Source organism: Miniopterus natalensis, chromosome 5, assembly GCF_054644295.1.
Source record: "Miniopterus natalensis isolate mMinNat1 chromosome 5, mMinNat1.hap1, whole genome shotgun sequence".
In the NCBI taxonomy this organism is placed as follows: Eukaryota; Metazoa; Chordata; class Mammalia; order Chiroptera; family Miniopteridae; genus Miniopterus; species Miniopterus natalensis.
Genome location: NC_142085.1, coordinates 71,558,753 through 71,581,041, shown reverse-complemented (window position 1 = coordinate 71,581,041; position 22,289 = coordinate 71,558,753). Strand labels below are relative to the sequence as shown.

General features: G+C 39.3%; 3 protein-coding genes across 3 annotated transcripts; all 3 read left to right on the top strand.

Moving 5' to 3' along the window:
• Positions 1–339: 339 nt before the first annotated feature.
• LOC107530960 (trace amine-associated receptor 3) lies at positions 340–1,371 on the top strand. The gene has a single exon (XM_016204892.2). It carries the CDS (start codon positions 340–342, stop codon positions 1,369–1,371), a length of 1,032 nt encoding a protein of 343 aa, XP_016060378.2.
• A 5,770-nt stretch (positions 1,372–7,141) lies between these two features.
• LOC107530961 (trace amine-associated receptor 4-like) lies at positions 7,142–8,185 on the top strand. Its single transcript, XM_016204893.2, has one exon. It carries the CDS (start codon positions 7,142–7,144, stop codon positions 8,183–8,185), a length of 1,044 nt encoding a protein of 347 aa, XP_016060379.2.
• Positions 8,186–13,934: 5,749 nt separating this feature from the next.
• LOC107530962 (trace amine-associated receptor 6) lies at positions 13,935–14,972 on the top strand. Its single transcript, XM_016204894.2, has one exon. The coding sequence runs from the start codon at positions 13,935–13,937 to the stop codon at positions 14,970–14,972; it is 1,038 nt and encodes a 345-aa protein (XP_016060380.2).
• Positions 14,973–22,289: the final 7,317 nt, after the last annotated feature.

Sequence of the window (22,289 nt, the reverse complement as noted above, 5' to 3'; positions counted from 1 at the left end):
CCAGTGCTTGAAGTTGAAATATGAGGGGGAAAGGAAAAGATCTTAATGAGTAATTATTAATATTTGAACATTTCTGACATATAGAACTGGCAATTTCATAGAGGCTATGCTCAACATAATAGATAACATGGAAGACTCAACAAAGGACAAATGACTCAGAAAGCAGACACAATTGCCATAATTCAAAATATTTAAATAAGTTATCATTGAAATGAATTCATAACAAGTGACTCTGAACTTTATTGTACTCTTAGGAGCTGAAATTTCCCGGACTCATCTTAAGAAGAGAAGAAACACTGATTCACCTTCCTAGAAAAGAATTTGAAAAGATAAAGCGCCATGGATCTAACTTATATTCCTGAAGACTTATCCAGCTGTCCAGAATTTGGAAACAAATCCTGTCCTCCCACCAACCGCCCTTTCCACATCCGAGTGGTAATGTACTCGATTATGACGGGAGCCATGGTTATCACCATCCTTGGAAACTTGGTTATAATGATTTCCATATCACATTTCAAACAGCTTCACTCCCCCACCAATTTTCTGATCCTTTCCATGGCAACCACGGACTTTCTGCTGGGTTTTGTCATAATGCCGTACAGCATGGTGCGGTCGGTGGAGAGCTGCTGGTACTTTGGGGACGGCTTTTGCAAGTTCCACGCGAGCTTTGACATGATGCTGAGCCTGACCTCCATCTTCCACCTGTGTTCCATTGCTGTTGATCGGTTCTACGCTGTGTGTTACCCTTTACACTACGCAACCACAATGACCACCTCCATGATACGGCGCCTGCTGGCATTTTGCTGGTCGGCCCCCGCTCTCTTCTCTTTCGCTTTAGTTCTATCCGAGGCCAACGTGTCCGGGATGCAGAGCTATGAGATCCTTGCTGCCTGTTTCAATTTCTGTGCACTTACTTTTAACAAATTTTGGGGGACAGTACTGTTCACCACATGTTTCTTTACTCCTGGCTCCATCATGGTTGGTATTTATGGGAAAATTTTTGTGGTTTCCAAGCGACATGCTCGAGTTATCAGCAACATGCCTGAAAACACAAAGGAAGAAGTGAACAAAAATCTATCTAAGAAGAAGGACAGGAAAGCAGCTAAGACCCTCGGTATAGTAATGGGGGTGTTTCTAGCTTGCTGGTTGCCTTGTTTTCTCGCTGTTTTGATCGACCCATATTTAGGCAATTCTACTCCCATAATAATACTTGACCTTTTGGTGTGGCTTGGGTACTTCAATTCCACTTGCAACCCCCTCATTCATGGGTTTTTTTATCCATGGTTTCGGAAAGCTCTCAAGTACATAGTGTCAGGGAAAATATTTAGCTCCCATTCAGAAACTGCAAATCTGTTTCCTGAAGCACATTAATTAAACAGCCATCAGAAAAGGGAATAGAGTATTGAAAATGAGACTGTTATTATTTTTACCTGGAGCACATGCCTTACATCGCCAGATCACTGCAAATGTTACTCTATTAAATTTCAGTCATCTAGATACGTGTTCTGTAACCTGCACAAGAGCTACATTCAGTATCTCTGGTCAGCTGTTCAATCAATCATTTATTAGTTGTCAACCAATTGGGTATGTGACTGACCCCTGGGGTCATTAAAAGAGCACAGCAAGAGCTTACTCATTGACTAGACCAGCGATTTTCAACAGGTATGCTTGCCACAAGAATTTGTAAAACACGCAATACCTGACTTATTAGTCAGGGGCACTGACCTCTTTTCCTTTAGATTGTCAAATAAAAAAATGACAGCAGCCAACACAACAATAGCCATCTGGTAAGGAAAATGTACAAAAGAAATATAAAACATAGTTGAGAACAGGTTGGCCTTGACTTATACACATAAAACGATTAAAGACCAATATAAGAATTTTTTTTAAAAGTGCTAATGGTTTTGGTTCCTCTCTGAGTCCACTCTAAGAATTCAGAAAATGGAAGATCATTATGACTTGTGAATCCACAGAAGAAGTGAGACATAAGACTGGTTGTTACTATCAACCCGAAGTCCACCTCATCATTTAGCTTGGGAGAATTATTCAGAATCATCATATAAATTATTCATTTATTTCCTGACACACCAAAGCTCACTAGAAAGAGCTGCTCATAGGAGGAGCGGTTGATTACAAATCGTCATATGCAATTTGAGTTTTCACCCTTATGATTTTCTTACTTTGTGGTTTATATTTGAAAGGACTTTCTGTTTCCTCTGTCTCCAGCTTCTTAACCTGCATGGTGTGTCTGCACCAGCAGCCAGCAATCACAAGGCCTCTCCTTGTACTTGTTTTAACCACTTTCTCTGAAAGTTGCCTGCAGTTCCACCAAATAAATTTCATCCACACCACAGTGCCTACGATGTAAGTCAGGTCATTAGCACTAGGTAAAAGTCCTTGCGGTAATCTTTCTGGGAAACATTAAGGGACAACAGAACCTTCCTTTATATGATAGACTGGGACATACACGAGTACATGTAACAGTCATGCCCGTGTCTCCTCGCACCCGGGATTAAGTTGTGGGAGGGAGAGAAGGAGGGGGAAAGCAGACTGATCCTGAGTCCCAGTTCACTTTAGGCCCATAGAGAGCGAGGGGCGGTGCAGCGAGGCACAGCAGACTCAGATGAGTGGTTTGAAACGCCTTTGGTGTAAAGAATTAATAAGAGAAGAACAAGAGCGAATTTGAGAAGAGCAGGTAGGAGGCTACTGATTGCAAGTCCAGACAGACGAGAGGAGATGGTAGCTTAGGCTGGGGAGATGCTGATGAAGGGGAGGGGGGAGGGCGGAGGTGGGGACTGGGCGAAAGAAGGTGAAGATTAGCCAAAGAATTTAGGTGCATTGCCCGTGGCCACAGACAACAGAGTGGAGATGGCCAGAGGGAAGGGGGGCAGGGGCTGGATGCAGGTGAGCAAAGGGGAGGAAACAGGGGCATCTGTAATAGTGTCAGCAACAAAAATAAAGTTCTATATAAAAAAAATTGACTTGCCCCACTTCCACAGTGACCGACATTTCATGGCTCGTGATCCTTCTGGTCCTTTTGACTTCCTCTCAGTTCCTGCTTTGAAAAGCCTCATTTGTTTCTTTACTTCTGAACAATTTCTCTACTCTAAAAACTTCAGGGGTTGTGTGTTAGAAAAAAAATTCTTCATTACACTTATTAAAGGCAATGAGGCCGACTTTATTCAAGGGAGGTTACTGCAGTGGGGTGTTTGTAGTGGGAGCAGAGAGAGAAGCAACCAACTCCAACAAGGTCAAGTGGGGATTTATACCCAAAGAACCGAGTGAGGGGGAAACCCCAAACTTATGTTTAAAAATGTCACTCTTTCCTCTCGTGCCTTCTTAACTAAATGGACTGCTCTGTCCAAAAGTCATTTAAAACGTCAGTGGCTGTTGTGGGGAGCTTTTGAAATACCCAACCTTACTTTTCTTAAAAGCAAATTGGACAGGCATAGCGTTGACACCTGCAAAACTGAATGGATCGTGCATTTCGCGTTGCATTTTGAGCCTATCAGACATCACCAGGAATCAGAAGTTGCCTGTCTCTGAAACTAGGTTTAAAATGGACTGAGGCTAACAAGGGAACATGTCTTCTGAAGCCTTGGGTTCCCTGCCTCAGCCCCATCTCACCCTTCCGCCTGGACTCCTTTGCTTCGGGGCCTGCCTCTGGAGCCATCAGGCCACTTTTCCCTGACGCACGGTGATGGAAGTTTTTATTTTTCATTCAGTTGGTCTGATACATGGTTCTTACTGCTTTTTGTTTGGGCCAAGGCCTTTCTTTGGAAAATTACTGACAATGAACTGCAGTGTGAATGAGTATCACTGGCAAATGATATCATTGCCAGGCAAATGAACAGATGTAGATGAGTCAGATTTTCAGTGGGGATTAAAGAGCTCGCTGTTCCTTCTTTTCCACTCCAGCCTTGAGTGAGGCGAGTCCACGCGATCCCTTTGGAGTCGTAGGGATGACAGCCCCCAGCAGATTCATGCCCCAGAGCCAATTCTCTGGTGACTTGCTGTGATCTCTCTGCTGGCAGCACACGGAAGGTTGTTAAAGGCCCCACCTGTCAAAAACAGGGCCCAGGTCATACGGCCCCGGAGGCATAGCCTGTGTATAAATACCGAGGGCAGCACCGCCTGCCAGGGGCCCACCCGCAGAGCCGGGGCCCAGGTGCATTTTCTGGGGGCAAGCGGCAGGGAGAGAGCACCGGGTGTAATGCTCATTTGCCTGGTAAGAAACTTTGGCACAGCAGATAGGCCACCTTTCAATGGTTTTAACTCCAAAATGCCTGCTTAGCCGAACAAATTCTTGTAAACCAAAGGAGAAAATATTAAGAGAGGAAAAAGAAAAAAATAGATTTATCTTTTTTTTTAACATGGTGAAAAGAATCAAATTTAAAATACTATAAATATAAGTCTGGATCCGTTTTTCAAATCACTGAAATTCTAAAGAGTCAACAAGAGAAAGACCTGCTGCAGATCTTTCTTAAATCTAATTCATAAGCAACTTTCCTTACCTAAAAAAACCTACTAAATATGATATAACAAAAGAAGATAAAAACATTATTTTCAGAGAAACACACGGAGGTGGAGTGTTTGAGTAAGAGAAGAAAAGTAATTTCTGATAAAGCAGGTATGATGTGTTCTCTCCAAATTTTCCACTTTATTTACAACATATTATTGAGCTTGTTGAATATATTCCTTATTTAAGCGAAATAAATATACATTTTTTAAATGTTAGGTATTTGATACTTGAAATATTATTACTTAATGCCTTTTTCATTTTTTTCCTTAAAATTCTGAGGAACTTTTAGATTTTCAAAATCATTATTTCGGAGTCCTTATGTCTGTGTCTTTACTCTGTAATCTTTTCCCTTAAAGAACTACATTTGAACTAATAAACAATGCAGTCTTTGCTCCTCCCCAGAACTGTTAGCAAATATTTATTTTGAACTCCTGGCAAAAATAATTAACACCTCTGTGCTTTCATTAGGTGATTGCAATGTTGCTGTGAATTTGGTTCTTTGTTGCAATGCTATTATGTCCCATGATAAAAGTGAGATGTCAAACTTCATTGTGTTTTATTTATAAAATTACTGTATCTTTTGTGGAGGTGAATCTTCAAAGAAAAAGAATCTATGTTCTGTTCAGTTTTTAAACAATAAACAAAACCCCAAGTGCATTTAATTTCATGAGCATCTCCTTTTTAAACAGAGCAATAGACCAGCAGTCATATTTGCATTTTCTTATTTGTTTTTATAAATTTTGGTCAAAAGCTTAAGGTAGGGGCTTAGAAGTATTATTACCTTTGACATTACCTTAACAATTTACCCATGTAATAATCTTTTAAATAACCATGTGTCTTACCCTTTTTGTCTTAATCTAACATTTAGAGGTTTGAATATTTCTCTAATACATATAATCATACATCATAGAAATATGAGATAATGCTATTAATTTCTAGCAAGTGTTTCATATTGTGTTTTCCAAAAAATAGAATAAAATAAATAAAATTTCCCTTATAAACCTAGGAATTAAATAATATCAATCTTTCCAGGAATTATGTTTTCAAAAATGAAACTTTAAACTCCAGAAATTACACCATGAAGTATTAAAGAGTGTGCTATTTTGTATGAGGAATGCTAAGTCTATGTATATACAGTGACAAATACCGAAGTAATGCTGTGGTAATTGTTAGCTATCTTTAAAGATAAATTTTAAAAGAACATTAAAAAGAAAAGATTTTAGAAGGAGTTGGAAGAGGGTGTGGGGGATAAATGGTGATGGGGAAAAATAAAATAAAGAAAAAAATTAATTCACAAATACAAAGAAGATAAATGGCAAAATAAAGTTGATTAATTAAAGAAGGTAACTAGATGTTTAAGATTTCATTATATTCAATATCTTAGAGCTTAGAAGGCAAAGTAATAAGTAACGAAATAATTTGTGCTGTGTGTTCCAAGACTGACTACAGTTTATTAAAAAGTTAAACAAGTCTTTGTCTTTCTTACATTTTACTTCTCTATTTGTCAAGTTCAACTCAACGGCATAATGTTTGATTGTTACAATTAAAATATATCTAAAGAAAAATGCTAATCTGAAAAAATTAAATTACTATATCTGAAGCAAATAAAATGTGCTATACTGTTAAGATTTCAACTAATACACATTGGAAAGAATGTTGAGCTTTAGTAGCAAATACTGTAAATATTATTTTCAAAGGTACTTGTATTCTCATTAATATCTTTTCCAAGTAAATCAGGTAGGACGTGCTTGTGGGTTCATTTTCCCAATGGACCAGGGAGTTTTAATCTATTCTCTGGCCAAAGTCCACCTCTCTAACCTGGCCCTAGATCTCACTAATTTTTGTCATTGGTCATCAGGATTATACATCAAGTCCTGGCACTGGAAAAACAAACCAAACCCATGTCATACTCTGGGTGAGCCAGTCCCATTAATTCCACATTTTAAGAGCAACATGCATAAATTATATAAAGCAACAGCTTAAACAATGGGCACACAAGGATGTATTATAAAACTGTATCCCTGAAACCTATATAATTTTATTAACCAATGTCACGCCAATAAATTAAATGAATAAAGATGTTAAAAAAATAAATAAGATATATATAAATGACTAAGATTAAAAACAACAACAACAACAAAACAAGCATCCATATATGTCAAATTTGTTTCCAACATGAGACTTGAAATCTGTGGACAAGATGATCTCAACCTGAATTTGAATTCATGAAATTGCTGCTAAATGAAAGGAGATAAGCCACGAGATTTACAGAGTTCATCATTTGAAATATTTTCCCCTTCATTTTGAGATTATTCATGTATAATCTTGTAGGCATTAACATATTTTTTGTTTACCGTATATTGCTCTAAATTCTAAAAACTATATTGTTTACATTGCAGAGAGAAATGTTTCCTTAATTGAATATATTGTGTGTAGTAAGGGCCGGATCCAAACCAGTGCTCCTGAACAGTAGGGAATTCAACCTGGGACTGGAAATGTAGCCCGCTGGGCCTCTCTGAAAAGTTTTCAGTAATTTTTATTGTTTTTCCTTTCTTTCACGGAAAGGAGGGGAACACAGTACTTTTGCAAAAGACTCATAGTACCCAAAGGCCCAAGACAATGAATTCACCTGGCCTTTGGAACCCTGCAGAAGTACAACTTTGCTTTGCTTCGGTCAACAATTCATGCCCTAGAGGTGTGAGGTCTGCGCTGAGCGTCTCTGCCATGTACATAGTCATGATTGGCGCTATAATGATGACCATACTGGGCAATCTGGTTGTGATCATCGCTATCACCCACTTCAAGCAGCTCCACACCCCAACCAACTTCCTGATCCTCTCCATGGCCACCACTGACTTTCTGCTGAGCTGTGTGGTCATGCCCTTCAGTATGATCCGGTCCATTGAATCCTGCTGGTACTTTGGAAATCTCTTCTGCAAAGTCCACAGCTGCTGTGACATCATGCTCTGTACCACCTCCATTTTTCACCTCTGCTTCATCTCAGTGGACCGTTACTATGCTGTTTGTGACCCTTTGCATTATGTCACCAAAATCACCATTCCTGTCATAGAGGTCTTTCTGCTCATCAGTTGGTCTGTTCCAATCTTTTTTGCCTTCGGCCTAGTGTTCTCAGAATTAAACATAATTGGTGCAGAGGATTTTGTTGCAGCCATTGACTGCGCAGGTTTGTGTGTGTTGATATTTAACAAGTTCTGGGGGGTTATGGCCTCCTTTATAGCCTTTTTCCTCCCTGGGACCGTGATGGTGGGGATTTACGTACACATTTTCACAGTAGCCAGGAAGCACGCTAAGCAGATCGGCACGGGTCCTGTGATGAAACAGGTTGGGTCAGTAAGCAAAATGAGAGCATCATCCAAAACAGAAAGCAAGGCCACCAAGACTTTAAGCATAGTCATGGGAGTGTTTGTGTTGTGCTGGCTGCCCTTTTTCCTCTTGACGATTACAGACCCTTTCATTAACTTCACAACTCCTGAAGACTTGTATAATGTCTTCCTCTGGCTGGGTTATTTCAATTCCACTTTCAACCCCATTATATATGGCATGTTTTACCCTTGGTTTCGCAAGGCACTGAGGATGATTGTCACAGGAATGATCTTCCACCCTGACTCTTCCACCCTAGGCCTGTTTCCTGGACATGCTTAGGCAAAGCTTTCTGTTCTCTACGATCCTTTCCTAGTGGTAGGAGTGTGGACAGAACAGATAGATTCTTCCAATTGGTATAACAGACATGCAAGCATGAGGACTGACTCTAGCCTTCTGGGTATACCAGAGCTACGAAAGGGGCTAATTTCTAAGATTTGAGGAAGGCATCTCCAATAAGGAGAAACTGTCTTCCAAGCCTTGCTGATTCCTGAATTTCCAAAATTAAAGATTTAGAATTTTACTCCTTTGGCTTAAATCAAATAATAAGGGCTTTCTACTTTTTTTCTTGTAAAGATCAGAAGAGGAGACACAGTTGGTCTTCACATTCAATGACAGCTATGTACAGTTTATCTAAATCTTTCCTGAGATTATTGTTGCATCTTAGGGAAGTGGGGAGAGAGCCGGAGAGTCCTGGGAGCCTGAATTGTGAAGCGTGTGAATGACAGAAAGGGGGAAGGAAGCAGACAGCTGTATTTACTTCCAATTTTATTGGTTCGGACTTAAACTTCTTTTCAAAAAGAGTTGATGTGAGGTTGGCAATATTTTGATAAAACTGGACTGTCTTATTAAATGAGAAGAATGGATAAAGAAAGAGTTTAGAAGCATATTCTTTCTTTCTCTCATAATTTTTATCTATATACACATGTGGCCTGCGTGCATGTATAGAGGTGGTGTGACCATCTCTTCGGGGCGGGGAGTACACATACTAATTATTCCCCAAGCCTGAGCTTCATTCACAAACTGAAGTTCTTTCCCTGCCCCAGTTTTAGGATAATATTTATGGCCTCACTTAATGTCTCTTCTCTGGGTCCTTTAGTCTATCTCTTCCTTTTCCTACCCCATAAACTTATTTCACCAAATTTTGTTTTTTATAATATTCTTTTCATTCTTCACACCATCTCTCTGTCTTTCTAATCCAGCAGTTCTCAGTCAGAACAGTTTTGCCCCTTGGGGGCATTTGGCAATGTCTGGAGACATTTTTGTTGTTACAACCAGAGAGGGAGTGGCAATGACATCTAGGAGGCAGAAGAGAGGCATGCTGCTAAACATGCTATAATGCACAGAACAGCCCCCCACAATGAGGAATTATCTGGTCCAAAACTTCAGTAATGCCATGGTTGAGAAACCCTGTTCTAATCTCATGGCTTCAATGACCACCTCTCTTTCTATTTCTCTCAAATATATTTATCTTAGTCCCTCTCATTTCCCTCAAATTTGAGTTTCTCATTTTTTACTCTCAGTAAAATATCTTTTTGGATGCTCCCTCAAGATTCAAATGAAACATCTCCAGCATCTTCCTTCTAATCCCACCCCACCGACCCCAAACCTGTGTCTTTTTTTTTTTAATCTTCACTCAAGGATGCTTTTCCCATTGCTTTTCAGAGGGAGTGGAAGGGGAAGACAGAGAAACAGATGTGAGAGAGACACATCCATTGGTTGCCTCCCACACACGCCCAGACCAGGGCTGGGGATCGAGCCTGCAACTGCAGTAGTGCCCTTGGCTGGAACTGAACACAGGACCCTTCAGTCCATAGGCCAAAGCTCTAACCACTGAGCAAACAGGTCGGGGCAAACCTGTCTCTTCTGACTCCTGCTTTGTACTAGTGTTGGTTGTGCACAGGTGTGTTAGTTGTTCATCTAGCAGCTAACTTCTTGTATGCAAGACTATAACCTTATATTATTCATGTTAGTATCCCACAGTGCCTGGCATGGTGCCCTTCCCAGAAAAATCTCTGAACACATTCACCAGGTGACTAAAACATAGAAACTTTGAGGAAAATGAGAGTTACTCAAGTTCACAGACATAAACAATTATAAAACAAAGGATGTTGGACGGTGGGGGCTGCTTTTCTTGGAAGGAAAGATAAAGCAAAGAGCTATTTGTAAAGAGGAAATTGAACTGAATTTAATTCCTATTCTAATGGACTTTGGTCATATGTGCACAGTGTTGTGCTGGGGAACTTGAGCACAGGACCAGCAGAGGCACACAGTGGAAAATGACTCATCAACTCAGAATCACTTGCAACACTTAGAAAGAAGCTTTCATGCTCAGATAGTGAACTTCCTGAGGCTAAGAATGAGCTCTTCCCTTCCTTTTCCTCAGGTGTCAATAGTCCAACTGCTTCACAGAAAAGTTTGGTCATGTAGAAATATTGTTCACTATCCTCTGTATTGACAGGTTGGAAAAATTTTTAATGGAATATATTTAAAAACTTAGAATGTTTATATGTGGCTGGAGCAATTTATTCATTAGTGTTTGCCTGTATGTGCAGGTACTAAGTTTGCTTTTCATAACAATAACCTTTAGACACTGGTAGGTTGGAAAAGAAAGTTTGTTTCCATTACCATAGATTTTAATGTTAAGTATTTTATTGTAACAATTCTTAGACTAATATCTGAATATTTGGTTAATCAAACCCCCTCCATTCTCTGACCTGGCCAATGACATAGTGCCTCTATGCAGGACATCTAATCCTAAGGTTTCTAATGTTCACATACATACATCCTAAATGCATTCATAAACTTTTTGCTTTTTTAAAATCTACTCTTGCTATTGGGAAACTTTACTCCAAAACACCTTCAATAACATTTTTATTTGGTTAAGAATTCCCAATACCCTCTTGATCTACCTGGTCTGTTGAACATTTATAGCTTCCCGAGGTCAGTAATTATAATTTGATAATTTGAATATAGCATATTTAGGTCCTGCAATGTCAGTAAATTATTGTTTTCACAGGATAGTATTTGAAATTAGAATTGGGTTTTAAGATGCTTAGCAGAGTATTGGTTTATTCTCTTCTGATTGCAGTAATTTAATCCTTCAGGAGGAGATTTCCTCGGCCCTTATCTGGAAGGCAACATTCAGAGGCTTCCTTTTGAAGAATGAAAGAAATAGGAAGAGTCCTCAGGCTTCAGGCCAAGTTAGACCCCCTTCCAGGGCCTGGTAGGGCAACAGAGCCCCTTACAATGTCAGGAGCACTTTACAACTTGCTGTACATGATGAGCCTCCCATCTTCTTTGGGAATTCAACAAAGACATTTGGACTGCTACACCTGAGGGACTGAACAAGAAAGGCAGCCAGTCATTCAGTGCACACTGATGTTTGAGGCCATGTGATGGTCTTCTGTGCAGACCAGCATTTTATTTGGCTCCCTAGGAGCAGAGGTAAATAGAGGAGAACGGGAGGAGCAGGTGGAAGCTTCTGTGGTAGCCATAATCATTCCTTACCTTAACAAAGAACTTTTATAATTTACAGAGGGTGTTCATGAACATTAGCTCAATTATTTTTCAGAACAGCCCCACATGCTCTTCAAGGAAAGTGAGCAATCCTGTCACTATTCTTAGTCTAATGCTCTCCTTTCTAGGACTCATCCAGGCTGAAGAGAGTAGCCATTATCTCAGGAGGATGGTGACTACCATGAATACCTTGCTCTCTGTATTAAAAGATACTCAGTTCAACAAACATTTAGTGAGCATCTACTATGTGCCATGTGCTGCTGTGAGGGCTTATGGTTCAGCGATTAATAAAACCCGAATCCTGACCTCAAAGGGCTATGGTCTAATAGGAAAGACCATTAGCCACTCGATTACAGTGCAGGAAGCTAAGGGAGTAGGGAGGAAAATTTAGCCTGGCTTGGGGTTTAGAGAAGACTGCCTGAATTTTAGGCCAAAGGAGTGTGTCATCAGGTTTAGTAAAGGACCCATTTCCAACCACTGAAGTGGGACTATGCATATTGCATTTCAGCTTTAATGTAATATATCCCAGAACCAAAAACCTTTTTTGAGAGTTTCCTTCTTCAGGCCTTATTCCAGTTGTAAGACATTTGTCTCTATTTTTCAAAGATTCTTGGTCAGATTAGATTTACTTACTTAATTCTTTTTATTCAAAAATGCATTTACTTGCATTCTTCCAAAGCTAGGGAATGAATTTGAATTTTACTTATCCACTTGACTAACTGAAACAAAACAACAACAAAGGAACAGAGAAACAAAGCAATAAAAACTGCCTGGTTTACTCATGGTGATACTTAAGAAGTGTTTGACCTCATGGAGCTTACATGTCATCGGGAGAGATAGACAAGTAAACAGACAAATAAGATTAGACCAAATTCTCATAAGTACAATTAAGGTAATGAGAAAACAAGGTAGGAAAAACCCCACAAATGAGAGGTAGAGATACCAACCTTATGGAGATAATGATTTTTCTGAGGAAGTGAAGTAAAGGCTGAGGTCTGAAGGGTGGTGATGAGACAAGTCTGTGAAGCTCTGGTGAAAAATAATGCAGGTAGATGTGACAACCTGTGCAAAGGTCCTGAGGCACATTGTTGGGGGCAATGAGAGCATGGGCGTGGGGAAACATGGTTGGATCATATTGTGGCAGGGGAGACTGTAATAGGATGTGGTTAGAGAGTTTTACAGGATTAAGACTACTCTAGCTGGGCCAACGTGGCTCAGCGGTTGAGCACTGACCTAGGATGCAAGAGATCGCGGTTCAATTCCCAGTCAGGGATCATGCCCGGGTTGTGGGCTTGATCCCCAGTAGGGAATATGCAGGAGGCAGCCGATCAATGACTCTCTCATCATTGATGTTTCCATTTCTCTCTCTCCCTCTCCCTTCCTCTCTCTGAAACCAATAAAGACATATTTAAAAAAAAAAAAAAGCAGCAGCCCAGCCGGGCGTGGCTCAGCAGTTGAACGCCGGCCGAGGATCCAGGAGATCGCTGTTCGATTCCTGGTCAGGGCACACGCCCAGGATGCAGGCTCAGGGGGCAGCCGATCAATGACTCTCTCATCATTGATGTTTCTATCTCTCTTGCTCCCCCTCTCCTTTCCTGTCTCTGAAATCAATAAAGATATATATTTTAAAAATAAAATAATAAAAATAAAATAAATAAAATGGCAAATTATATGAATAGATTTTCTAACATTAAAGCAAACTTCCATTCTTGGCATAGACTAAAATTATGATGTTTCATCTTTGTATATATTGCTGGGTTTAGTTTGTCAAAGTTTGTTGAGGATTTTTGCATCTTTGTTTATGAATGAGAATGTTCTCTCATTTTCCTTTTTAAAGCCATCCCTGTGGGCTTTAGTATCGAGGCTATTCTACAGCAAACAATAAATTGTAAGTGGAAATGATGAAATATAAGTGTCTTCCCCTGTTCACACCTTTCACTACCGGGACTCCACGGTAGATGATTTTGGATTTGGGATTTGGCTGTGCATCTTGAGGGTTACTGTCATCACTCCTCAGATGGTCTTGGGTGGAGTGGATAGAAAAAGGCAGCTAATAAATAACAATCACACATATCTCACCAACTTTGACAAAAAGGAATATTCTCTGCATCGAGACCAGGGAGTAAAAGATGTTTGATAGACTGCTAAGCAAGACCTCTTTTGTGAGAAAAGCAAATTGGCAACAGATTTAGTTGAAGTTAAATTCTTATTGGATTTAGAAAATTATTTCCAATTATATTCTTAAGTATTAGAACAATAATGGAAATAGTTAATAATAGCTAACATTTGTTGACTATTTAAGCTGAATATATTGTGATTTCATATGCTCAGATTAAAAATAAATATGGATATGTGGCAGGTCATGGAAATAATATCTGGTAACTAGAGCAAAGGTAATCCATTTAAAAAAAAACTTTTCTCCCCCTTCAGGAAATATAAAACTGCTCTATTTATGTGATTGACAAAAGGGTGGACCTTCTCCAGATGTTGCCGAGGTGTTTACAGCCTTAGGATGAGTGACAGCTCGCTCCCCTCTGCAGCTGTGCAGCTCTGCTACGAGAACGTGAGCAGATCCTGTGTGAAAACTCCCTACTCACCAGGCCCCCGCCTGATTCTCTATACGCTGTTCGGCTTTGGAGCCCTGCTGGCCGTGTTTGGAAACCTCCTGGTGATGATTTCAATCCTTCATTTCAAGCAGCTGCACTCTCCAACCAATTTTCTCATCGCCTCCCTGGCCTGCGCTGACTTTCTGGTGGGGGTGACGGTGATGCCCTTCAGCATGGTCAGGTCCGTGGAGAACTGCTGGTACTTTGGGCAAAGCTTCTGTACTTTCCACACGTGCTGTGATGTGGCATTTTGTTACTCTTCTCTCTTCCACCTGTGCTCCATCTCCATCGACAGGTACCTGGCTGTTACTGACCCTCTGGTCTATCCGGTCAAGTTCACGGTGCCTGTGTCAGGAATTTGCATCAGTCTCTCCTGGGTCCTGCCCGTTGCCTACAGCGGTGCCGTGTTCTACACAGGTGCCCATGACGATGGGCTGGAGCAAGTGTCCAGAGCCCTCAGCTGTGTAGGAGGTTGTCAGGCAGTTGTTAATCAAAGCTGGGTGTTGATAGATTTTCTATCCTTCTGTATACCTACGCTTGTCATGATAATTCTCTATAGTAATATTTTTCTTGTGGCTAGACAACAAGCTAAAAAGATTGAAAATATTGGTAGCCAAACAGAATCACCATCAGATACTTATAAATCCAGAGTGGCCAAGAGAGAGAGAAAAGCAGCTAAAACTCTGAGTATCACGGTGATAGCATTTATGATTTCATGGTTACCCTATATCATTGACTCATTAATGGATACCTTTATGGGCTTCATAACCCCTGCCTACATTTATGAGATTTGCTGTTGGTGTGCTTATTATAACTCAGCTATGAACCCTTTGATTTATGCTTTATTTTATCCTTGGTTTAGGAAAGCCGTAAAAGTTATTGTGAGTGGTGGGGTTTTCAAGGAGAGTTCAGCAACTATGAATTTGTTCTCTGAACAAATGTAAGAAATCAGGTTGAGAAAGTGGAAGATATCTTTACATTTTCCAAGTGAAATCAATTAACACTGTTAATGAAAAGAAAACAAATTGCTTTTCAAAAATTACAGTATAAATCAATGTTTTTCAGTTATATTAGGAGGTATACTTCTTTGTCGCTTCTCCAAAAATATTTATTTGACTGATAAATGTTAAATCCCTATTTGTTAACTGCTGCAGAGCTCACCATACCCACTGCCTGCACACTCCCCTCCCTCCCTTTTTTATTCCATTGACTCTTCCCTTTGTAACCTGAAACCATCTTTGTTTTCTTTGATTTCCTTTCTCCTTTCCTCACAAAGTTTTCTACTGACTCCCAACTTGTCAAAATTTCTCTGTAATTGACTTTCATGGGGCTGCTGCTTTTTTTTTTTTTTTTTTCCCCCCTGTTTTCCCAAGGGAAACTTTTGGGTAGAAGTCAGATCTATTTTGCTTAATGTCTGCATGGGGCCTGTGTCAGGAATTAGCCTCAGCATCCCCTGGATCCTGCCCCTTGCCTATGGTGGTGCCATGTTCTACACAGGTGCCCATGAGGATGAGCTGGAGGAACTAGTAAGTGCCCTCTGCTCTGTAGGTGGTATCAACTTATTATAAATCAAATTGGATATTGATGGAGTTTGTATTATTTTCCCATCTATCTTTGTTAAGACAATTCTGTACAGAAATATTTTTCTTGGGCCTAGTAAACAGACTAAAAAGATTGGAATTGTTAGTAGGAAGTAGGATTATCATGGACTTACACACCAGAGTGGCTAAGAGAGAAGAGCAGCTAAAACCCTGAGCATCACAGTTAGCGTTTTTGATCTCACGGTTACCATATGTAATTGATTCATTCATTAATTCATTCTTGAGTTTTATAACACCTTCATATGTTTATGAGCTATTTTGCTAGTTTGGTCATTATAACTGTACTCTAAATCATTTGATATATGATTTCTTTTACTATTAGTTTAGAAGAGCAATAAAACTTATAAGTGGCCAAGCAATAAAAGGCAGTTCATCAACCATAAATTTAATTTTTAAATAAGCTTAAATTTCAAATTAGTGGTTTTAAAATTTTGAAATTGATCTGGCAACCTATTAGAAATTTCCCAATAATTATGATATGAAATACAGTGCATGGTAATAATTCATTAAATTGGGGTGGAGAAATAGAACTTCAATTTTTAGGTTTTTTTTTATATCTTTATTGATTTCAGAGAGAGGAAAGGAGAGGGAGAGAGAGAGATAGAAACATCAATGATGAGAGAGTCATTGATCAAGCCCGCAACCGGGCATGTGCCCTGACTGGGAATCGAACCCTGATCGCCTGGATCCTAGGTCGATGCTCAGCCACTGAGCCACGCCTGGCCGGGCTAGAGCTTCAGTTTTAACAAGACTGCAACTGTAGGCTCAAACCCCAACAGCAGGGTTCTGTACTGCTGGACTAGCTTCAAGTCTCATGGAAGGGCTCTGCTTATTTCATTTCAGAGATTACATTACCTCTTTGCAACTGCAACTAAATGATGAAGTAAAGAAAATCAAGGGAAATGCAAAACTGCCAGGTGGGAAGGTGTGGTTCCTGAAGACCAGGTAGTTCTGACAGTAACAGTCTTTCCTGACACAGACTTTTGTCCTTGCAATACTACCAGGAATTTGGGGAATTCTAGAGGCAGGTTAGAAGGATTTCTGCAGCCCGGCTGGTGTAGCTCAGGGGCTGAGCATTGACCTAGGATCCAGGAGATCGCCTTCAGGGCACATGCCCGGGTTGCGAGCTCGATCCCCAGTAGGGGGCGTGCAGGAGGCAGCCGATCAATGACACATCATTGATGAGATCAATAAAGATATATTTTTTAAAAAAAGATTTCTGCAAACCACAGGCATCTACCTACTTCTGCTGCCGCTAAGAAGTGTGATCCATGGACAACGGTGTCCCGGTGCTCTTGAGGCCTCTGGGTCATGGCTGTCCCTGGATTGCTGCACCCAGCCAGGGCTGTTCAGTTAGAAGGCAGAGCACCCTTTGTCCAGAGAGAAGCGGCAAAACAATCTCCAAGCTCTTACTTTTTAAAACCAAATGGCTTGCTCATGTTAAGAAGGAGAGATTACAAAATACACACAGTCAGATAAGACATGTTTTTTCTTTTCACCTTTACTTCACCGACAAGATAAACATTTCATTAGGAATTTAGGTCAAGATGGCTCATTTATGCATTCATCAGCCTCTGCGCTCCAAATACATGGAAAAGGCAGGCATGTAAAAAATGGGAGGGGGAGGAAATACATGAAATAATCTCTGTGCACCAGAGACAAGGACACCAAATGTGAGCAGGCCTGACTATGAGGACTAGTGGTTTCCAGGTGCAGAAACAGCTCTGGGATTCAGGATTCCGGCTCCTGTAACAGGGTCTAAAAGTGCTCCAGCCCACACAGGAAATCGTTTTCAGCTCCCTACTGAAGCCAGGGGCCGGGTGAGGCTATGTGACAGGATGCTGAAACAGAATGACGGTGCCCCACTTCCACCTAGGACATCTGGCTTTCAGAAAGCTGCCAGCCTAGGGAGAAACGAAGGCACAGGTACAACCAGGGTCTGTGCTTTCCTTCTGGGAAATCATTTATTCACACCTAGGTTTGAGTCGATGCTCCCAGGTCTTTTCCACTTCATTATACGTGGTGACATATTGCTAAGGACAGAATCTCTAATATGATGGTATTTGGAGGTGGGGACTTCAAATCGAGCAAAGAAGGGAGCTCAATGCCTGGCAGACCTCTTTGCTCTGGTGCATGTCCTGGATGACAAAACAGCTTGCCAGCTCTGCATGCAGCCTGGAGCATCCTGCAACGGGCTTGGGCTGCAGCACACCTGCCATACAATTTAGTGGCTTTGTGGTGCTGGTGGTGTTCCTAGTGGGAACAGCTGCCGTGTGGACTTGCTGGAAGGCTCTGGTGAGGAAACACAATGCAGTCCTCTGGGGCTCTGGAACAAGGCCACGTTATTACAGTGGAGGGTCAAGCACCTTTTGGAAGATGGCTCTTTTTGTGCTGCTGAGCCAGGCAGTGATGAGACACTTAACCATGGGACACCAGGTGATCATGTATCTTTAACTGCCCATCATAAAGAGTGTCTTCTTGGATCTTCCACATCATAATGGGGGACCCAGCAGAATTCCTTGTAAAACAGAAGCGATACCTCAGTCGGAACAATCAACAGCATTTCTCAGAAATGAAAAGGCATAGATTACCTTCCCAGAAATTATATAAGAGCTGGCATTTCTATTATATTCTGTTCTCACAATATGCACACCTGCGTCCACAAACACACATACAAGTGACTGTTGCAAAGATAAGCACTAAATTGTTTCTAATGCCAAAGGGCAATATTTCATCAGTTTCTAAGGACAATACTAAGCTAAGCAGTATAGACCATTTTAAAGATGAGGAAATGTCCTGTCCCTGTTATGATTCATCTTGGTTAAATTTATGAGGCAGGCAGAATCCCCTTGAAAGCCCCGCCTGCCTTGTCTGTACTTTCTACCATCTCCTAGGAGCTCCCTTCCCTCTCTGGCCGTCTGTGCTGCATCCTTCCCACCAGTAATATGAGCTCCTAAACAATAGCTATTTGCTGACTAAATTAAATGAGAATATCACATTGTCATCCCCATTTTATAGCTAAGAAACTAAGATACACAAAAGATGAGTAACTTAACCAAGGTGGAAGCTTGTAGATGGCAGAGATGGGATTTAAGCTTAGCCAGCCTGGCTTTCGAACCTCATTCTGGACTCTGATGCTGCGTAGAGCCTTTGCAGATAAAAGAGGGCCCATGATTTCAAAAGCAACCTGACCTTTACAGTCTGCAGAGTAAATCTCTGAGGTATCCCCTCATGTATCCCCATGTTCTTCTTAGAGTATTAAAGTATCTATTAAAACACAAAAGTCTAACTCAGAGTTTACCTACTTGAACACACTGAAGGAAAAGTGAAAACCAACTTAGAGGTCTGGAAGGAAGATGTGCACCTATGCAATCGTAGTGTTTGCAATATGAAATACAAGTACTGGTTAAAAAAAAAAAAGTACCAAAGACCAGAGAAACAACTTGGCAAAATGAGTCAAAAACCACAAAGCATGAGGATATTCCCCCACAAAGCTTAATAAATAATTAGGTAGCTAATAGAAGAAATTCTGAGAGGGAAAAATGCTGGGAGGGCAAAATTTTAGCTATATAATGGACTTTAACAGTAACTGTTGAATTCTGAAGGTTTAGCTAGGAAATTCATTATTTAATCCAATGCTATCATTCTTATCTTAACAACAAGTAATGAATTTGACACAAACTCAGTTTCAATGCTAAATGTCAACATATATAGATAGGTCCTTCATGTATAGAGCAAAGCATTGAAAAAATGTAAAGCAAGGAAACTTGATCTTATGGAAGTGTACATTTTCTAACACTTTTTTTATCATTAAATATAAAGTTACTTTTAGTGATAGGGTTAGACAAACCCTGTTAATTGCCTAAAACTGGATTTTTCTTAAACATTGATTATTAACATTTTTCTACTTTAAAAAACCAAATAAAGAAGAAGTTGGGAGATATTTTTAATGTAAAAGACTAATAGATCATTATTTGATGGGTGAAAATAAAGAATTAATCATTCATTCGCTTTAAAAAAGTATCTTTATGAACTTACTAAGTGCAAGGCACTGTGCTAGGTATTGAAATAACGTGGACAGGTAACAGCAAATAAAAAGGACATTGCATCTTAGTATGTTGCTTTATATGTAAAGTGTAGGAATCTATCTGTGTAAAGGCTGAAAATATCTAAAATTATTGCTCATTAAAATACTATAGTAATCAGAATAAAAAAGGACATATTTAGCTTTTAACACTCACTTCAATTTAATTTGATTTTCAATTAACATTACTAACATATTTCTGTTTTATAAAATACAATGCTGAAGACTCATTCTTTAAGACTGATACTTAAGTAGATTGATCATAGAACGTATACCTGAAACCTATATAATTTCAATAACAAATGTCACCCCAATAAATTTAATAAAAATAAATAAATAAGCTGTAATGTGTCAAAAATGAAGAGCAAAAACATAAGTCAAGGGAACTGCAGGTGAAAGAAAATAAACATAGCATCTTACAAGGTTGTAAACACATGAGGCATTTATTTAATTGAGGTAAGCATCAATTAGGACACCAGTAATGAGTAGATGCTGTTACAGCCATACCCAGTTATATTCGTAGCCCTCTGAGAGAGCCTAGGTAATAATGATGGTCTATTCTGTCTTTATAATCTGTTATTGATGGATTGCTTACAGCCCTGCCACTAATTGATAGAGTTGCTCTAATCCCAACCAACACTGAGGCAAACTACAGCAATTGCCCTGAAAGTTTCTATGTCCATTTCAATACTTAAAAGTATACATATACACAAAGCTCCACATAGTGTACCACTCATACTTTTAGTATCAACTGGCTGCGAAAAATGCATGTGAACAAAAGCTTTTATGAATTCAGTAATGATTTTAAATAAATTTATACTTTATTAATAAAAAATAAACATGTATTTTAAATAATAGTATGTATGTGTGAGAGGCATAGTATTTATGTAGTGTAGAACCTGGGGCATAAGTGGATTCATTACTATTTTGCAGTAATGCTGCAGCCTCCCATTGGCTGAAAGACGATTTGGGGACCAAAGTCTACGAGGATTAAGAGACAAAGCTCAACAACATGTTTTAAGGTCAGATTTTACATTGCAGATGGTGCTGCAAAGAGAATCTGCTTTCATCTTCTGTGTGTTTTGTTCCAAATACAGCCTTGGCTCTACAGCAATTTGATATTGCCCATGGCCAAAAAGTTAATAGCTTATTTGTATAAATAAATGAAATATAAAGAGAGGAGAGGTGCTGTACTAATAATCCAGTTAGTTTCAAAAAAAAACAAAAACAAGTTGCTTTTTTTTTTTTTTTATCAAAAGATTTGTTTATGAAGGGCTACAAGAAGAATAGAAAAAGAAACAAGATAGAGTAAATTTGAAGTGTATTTCCTGGTTACTGGTGCAAATAAGAGCTTTCGAATATCACTGGACAGTATTTACTACTGTAACCTGTTTATCTACAGATTATACTCTCTATAGTGCAAATGAACAGAACACTATGTTATATATATTTAAGTCCCCTCAATGGTTTTCCATATTATATGAGTGTCAGTGTCAGTTTACACTTGCAGATGAGGGAAGGAACATGTTTCTATGAAGACATTACTGACTCACCATCCAAGGGACACAAACTCCGAGCTCTTCTTAAGGAGTGAGGGTGGGGACCTTAACTGTGGTCATTCAAAAGGTCGTCAATAGGCCTGCTCCTTGACATATGGTCTGAATCACAAACAGGTATTCTGCTATGCAGACCTTCATATTCCTTTTACCCTCTTTTATCTTTAACTAATTTTTCCTAAATGCTGTGAGCTCTGTTTGAAAGGTATCAATGGGCAAATATGAAAAAACCTTAATCTTTGTAAAGTGGTTTATTTATAAAACATATATAATGTTTATATAACTCTGTTTACTTAGTTACCTCTTCTTCTCATGTCATAAAACACGTTTGTTACAGAATAGTCTGAAAATGAACTACCTAAAAAATTTGAGGCTGTGATTCAAAGACTCGAGAAGGCAAATCACCCTCTTATTAGTTTTTCAAATTTTTACTCTATCTTAAAACACTCAACATATCAACATATATTTTTAATTAAAATTTATGTGACTAAGAAATATTCTCAAATAAGAAAGCAAGCTATCCCTGGAGTGCATAATACCAGTTTGGGTATTTGCTATCTTGAAATAATCCTTGGTTATATTTAAATCACTGTTTTTTATTTCTAGCGCCAAATCAGTGTCTGGTGCAAAAAAAGGAACTCAAAAGTGGAAAAAAAAAAAACAGTGGATTTGAATTAGCTCTTTTATAAAATTATTCTACTTCAAATTACTTTTTTAAAACTACAGAAACCATCCTTTTGTCCACATACTTATTTGACCATAATAAATTTTGTTCTCCCCAAGTAAGATGTAGTGTGTAATCATATAATCACTGTACATGGTCTTTGTGAACACAGTCTCTGTAAAATGCAGAGAAGCATTGCCAGGGTTCAGAAAATGTAAAAGTTACAGTGTTTTTCAGACCATCTTCAATTACCAGGAAGTTTCACATTGCAGCTTTTTATAAAGTCATTTTAGGTTTTAAAAAGTTTCAAGAATTTATAATCTTATATTTACTTCTCAAACAAAATATGCTTTAAG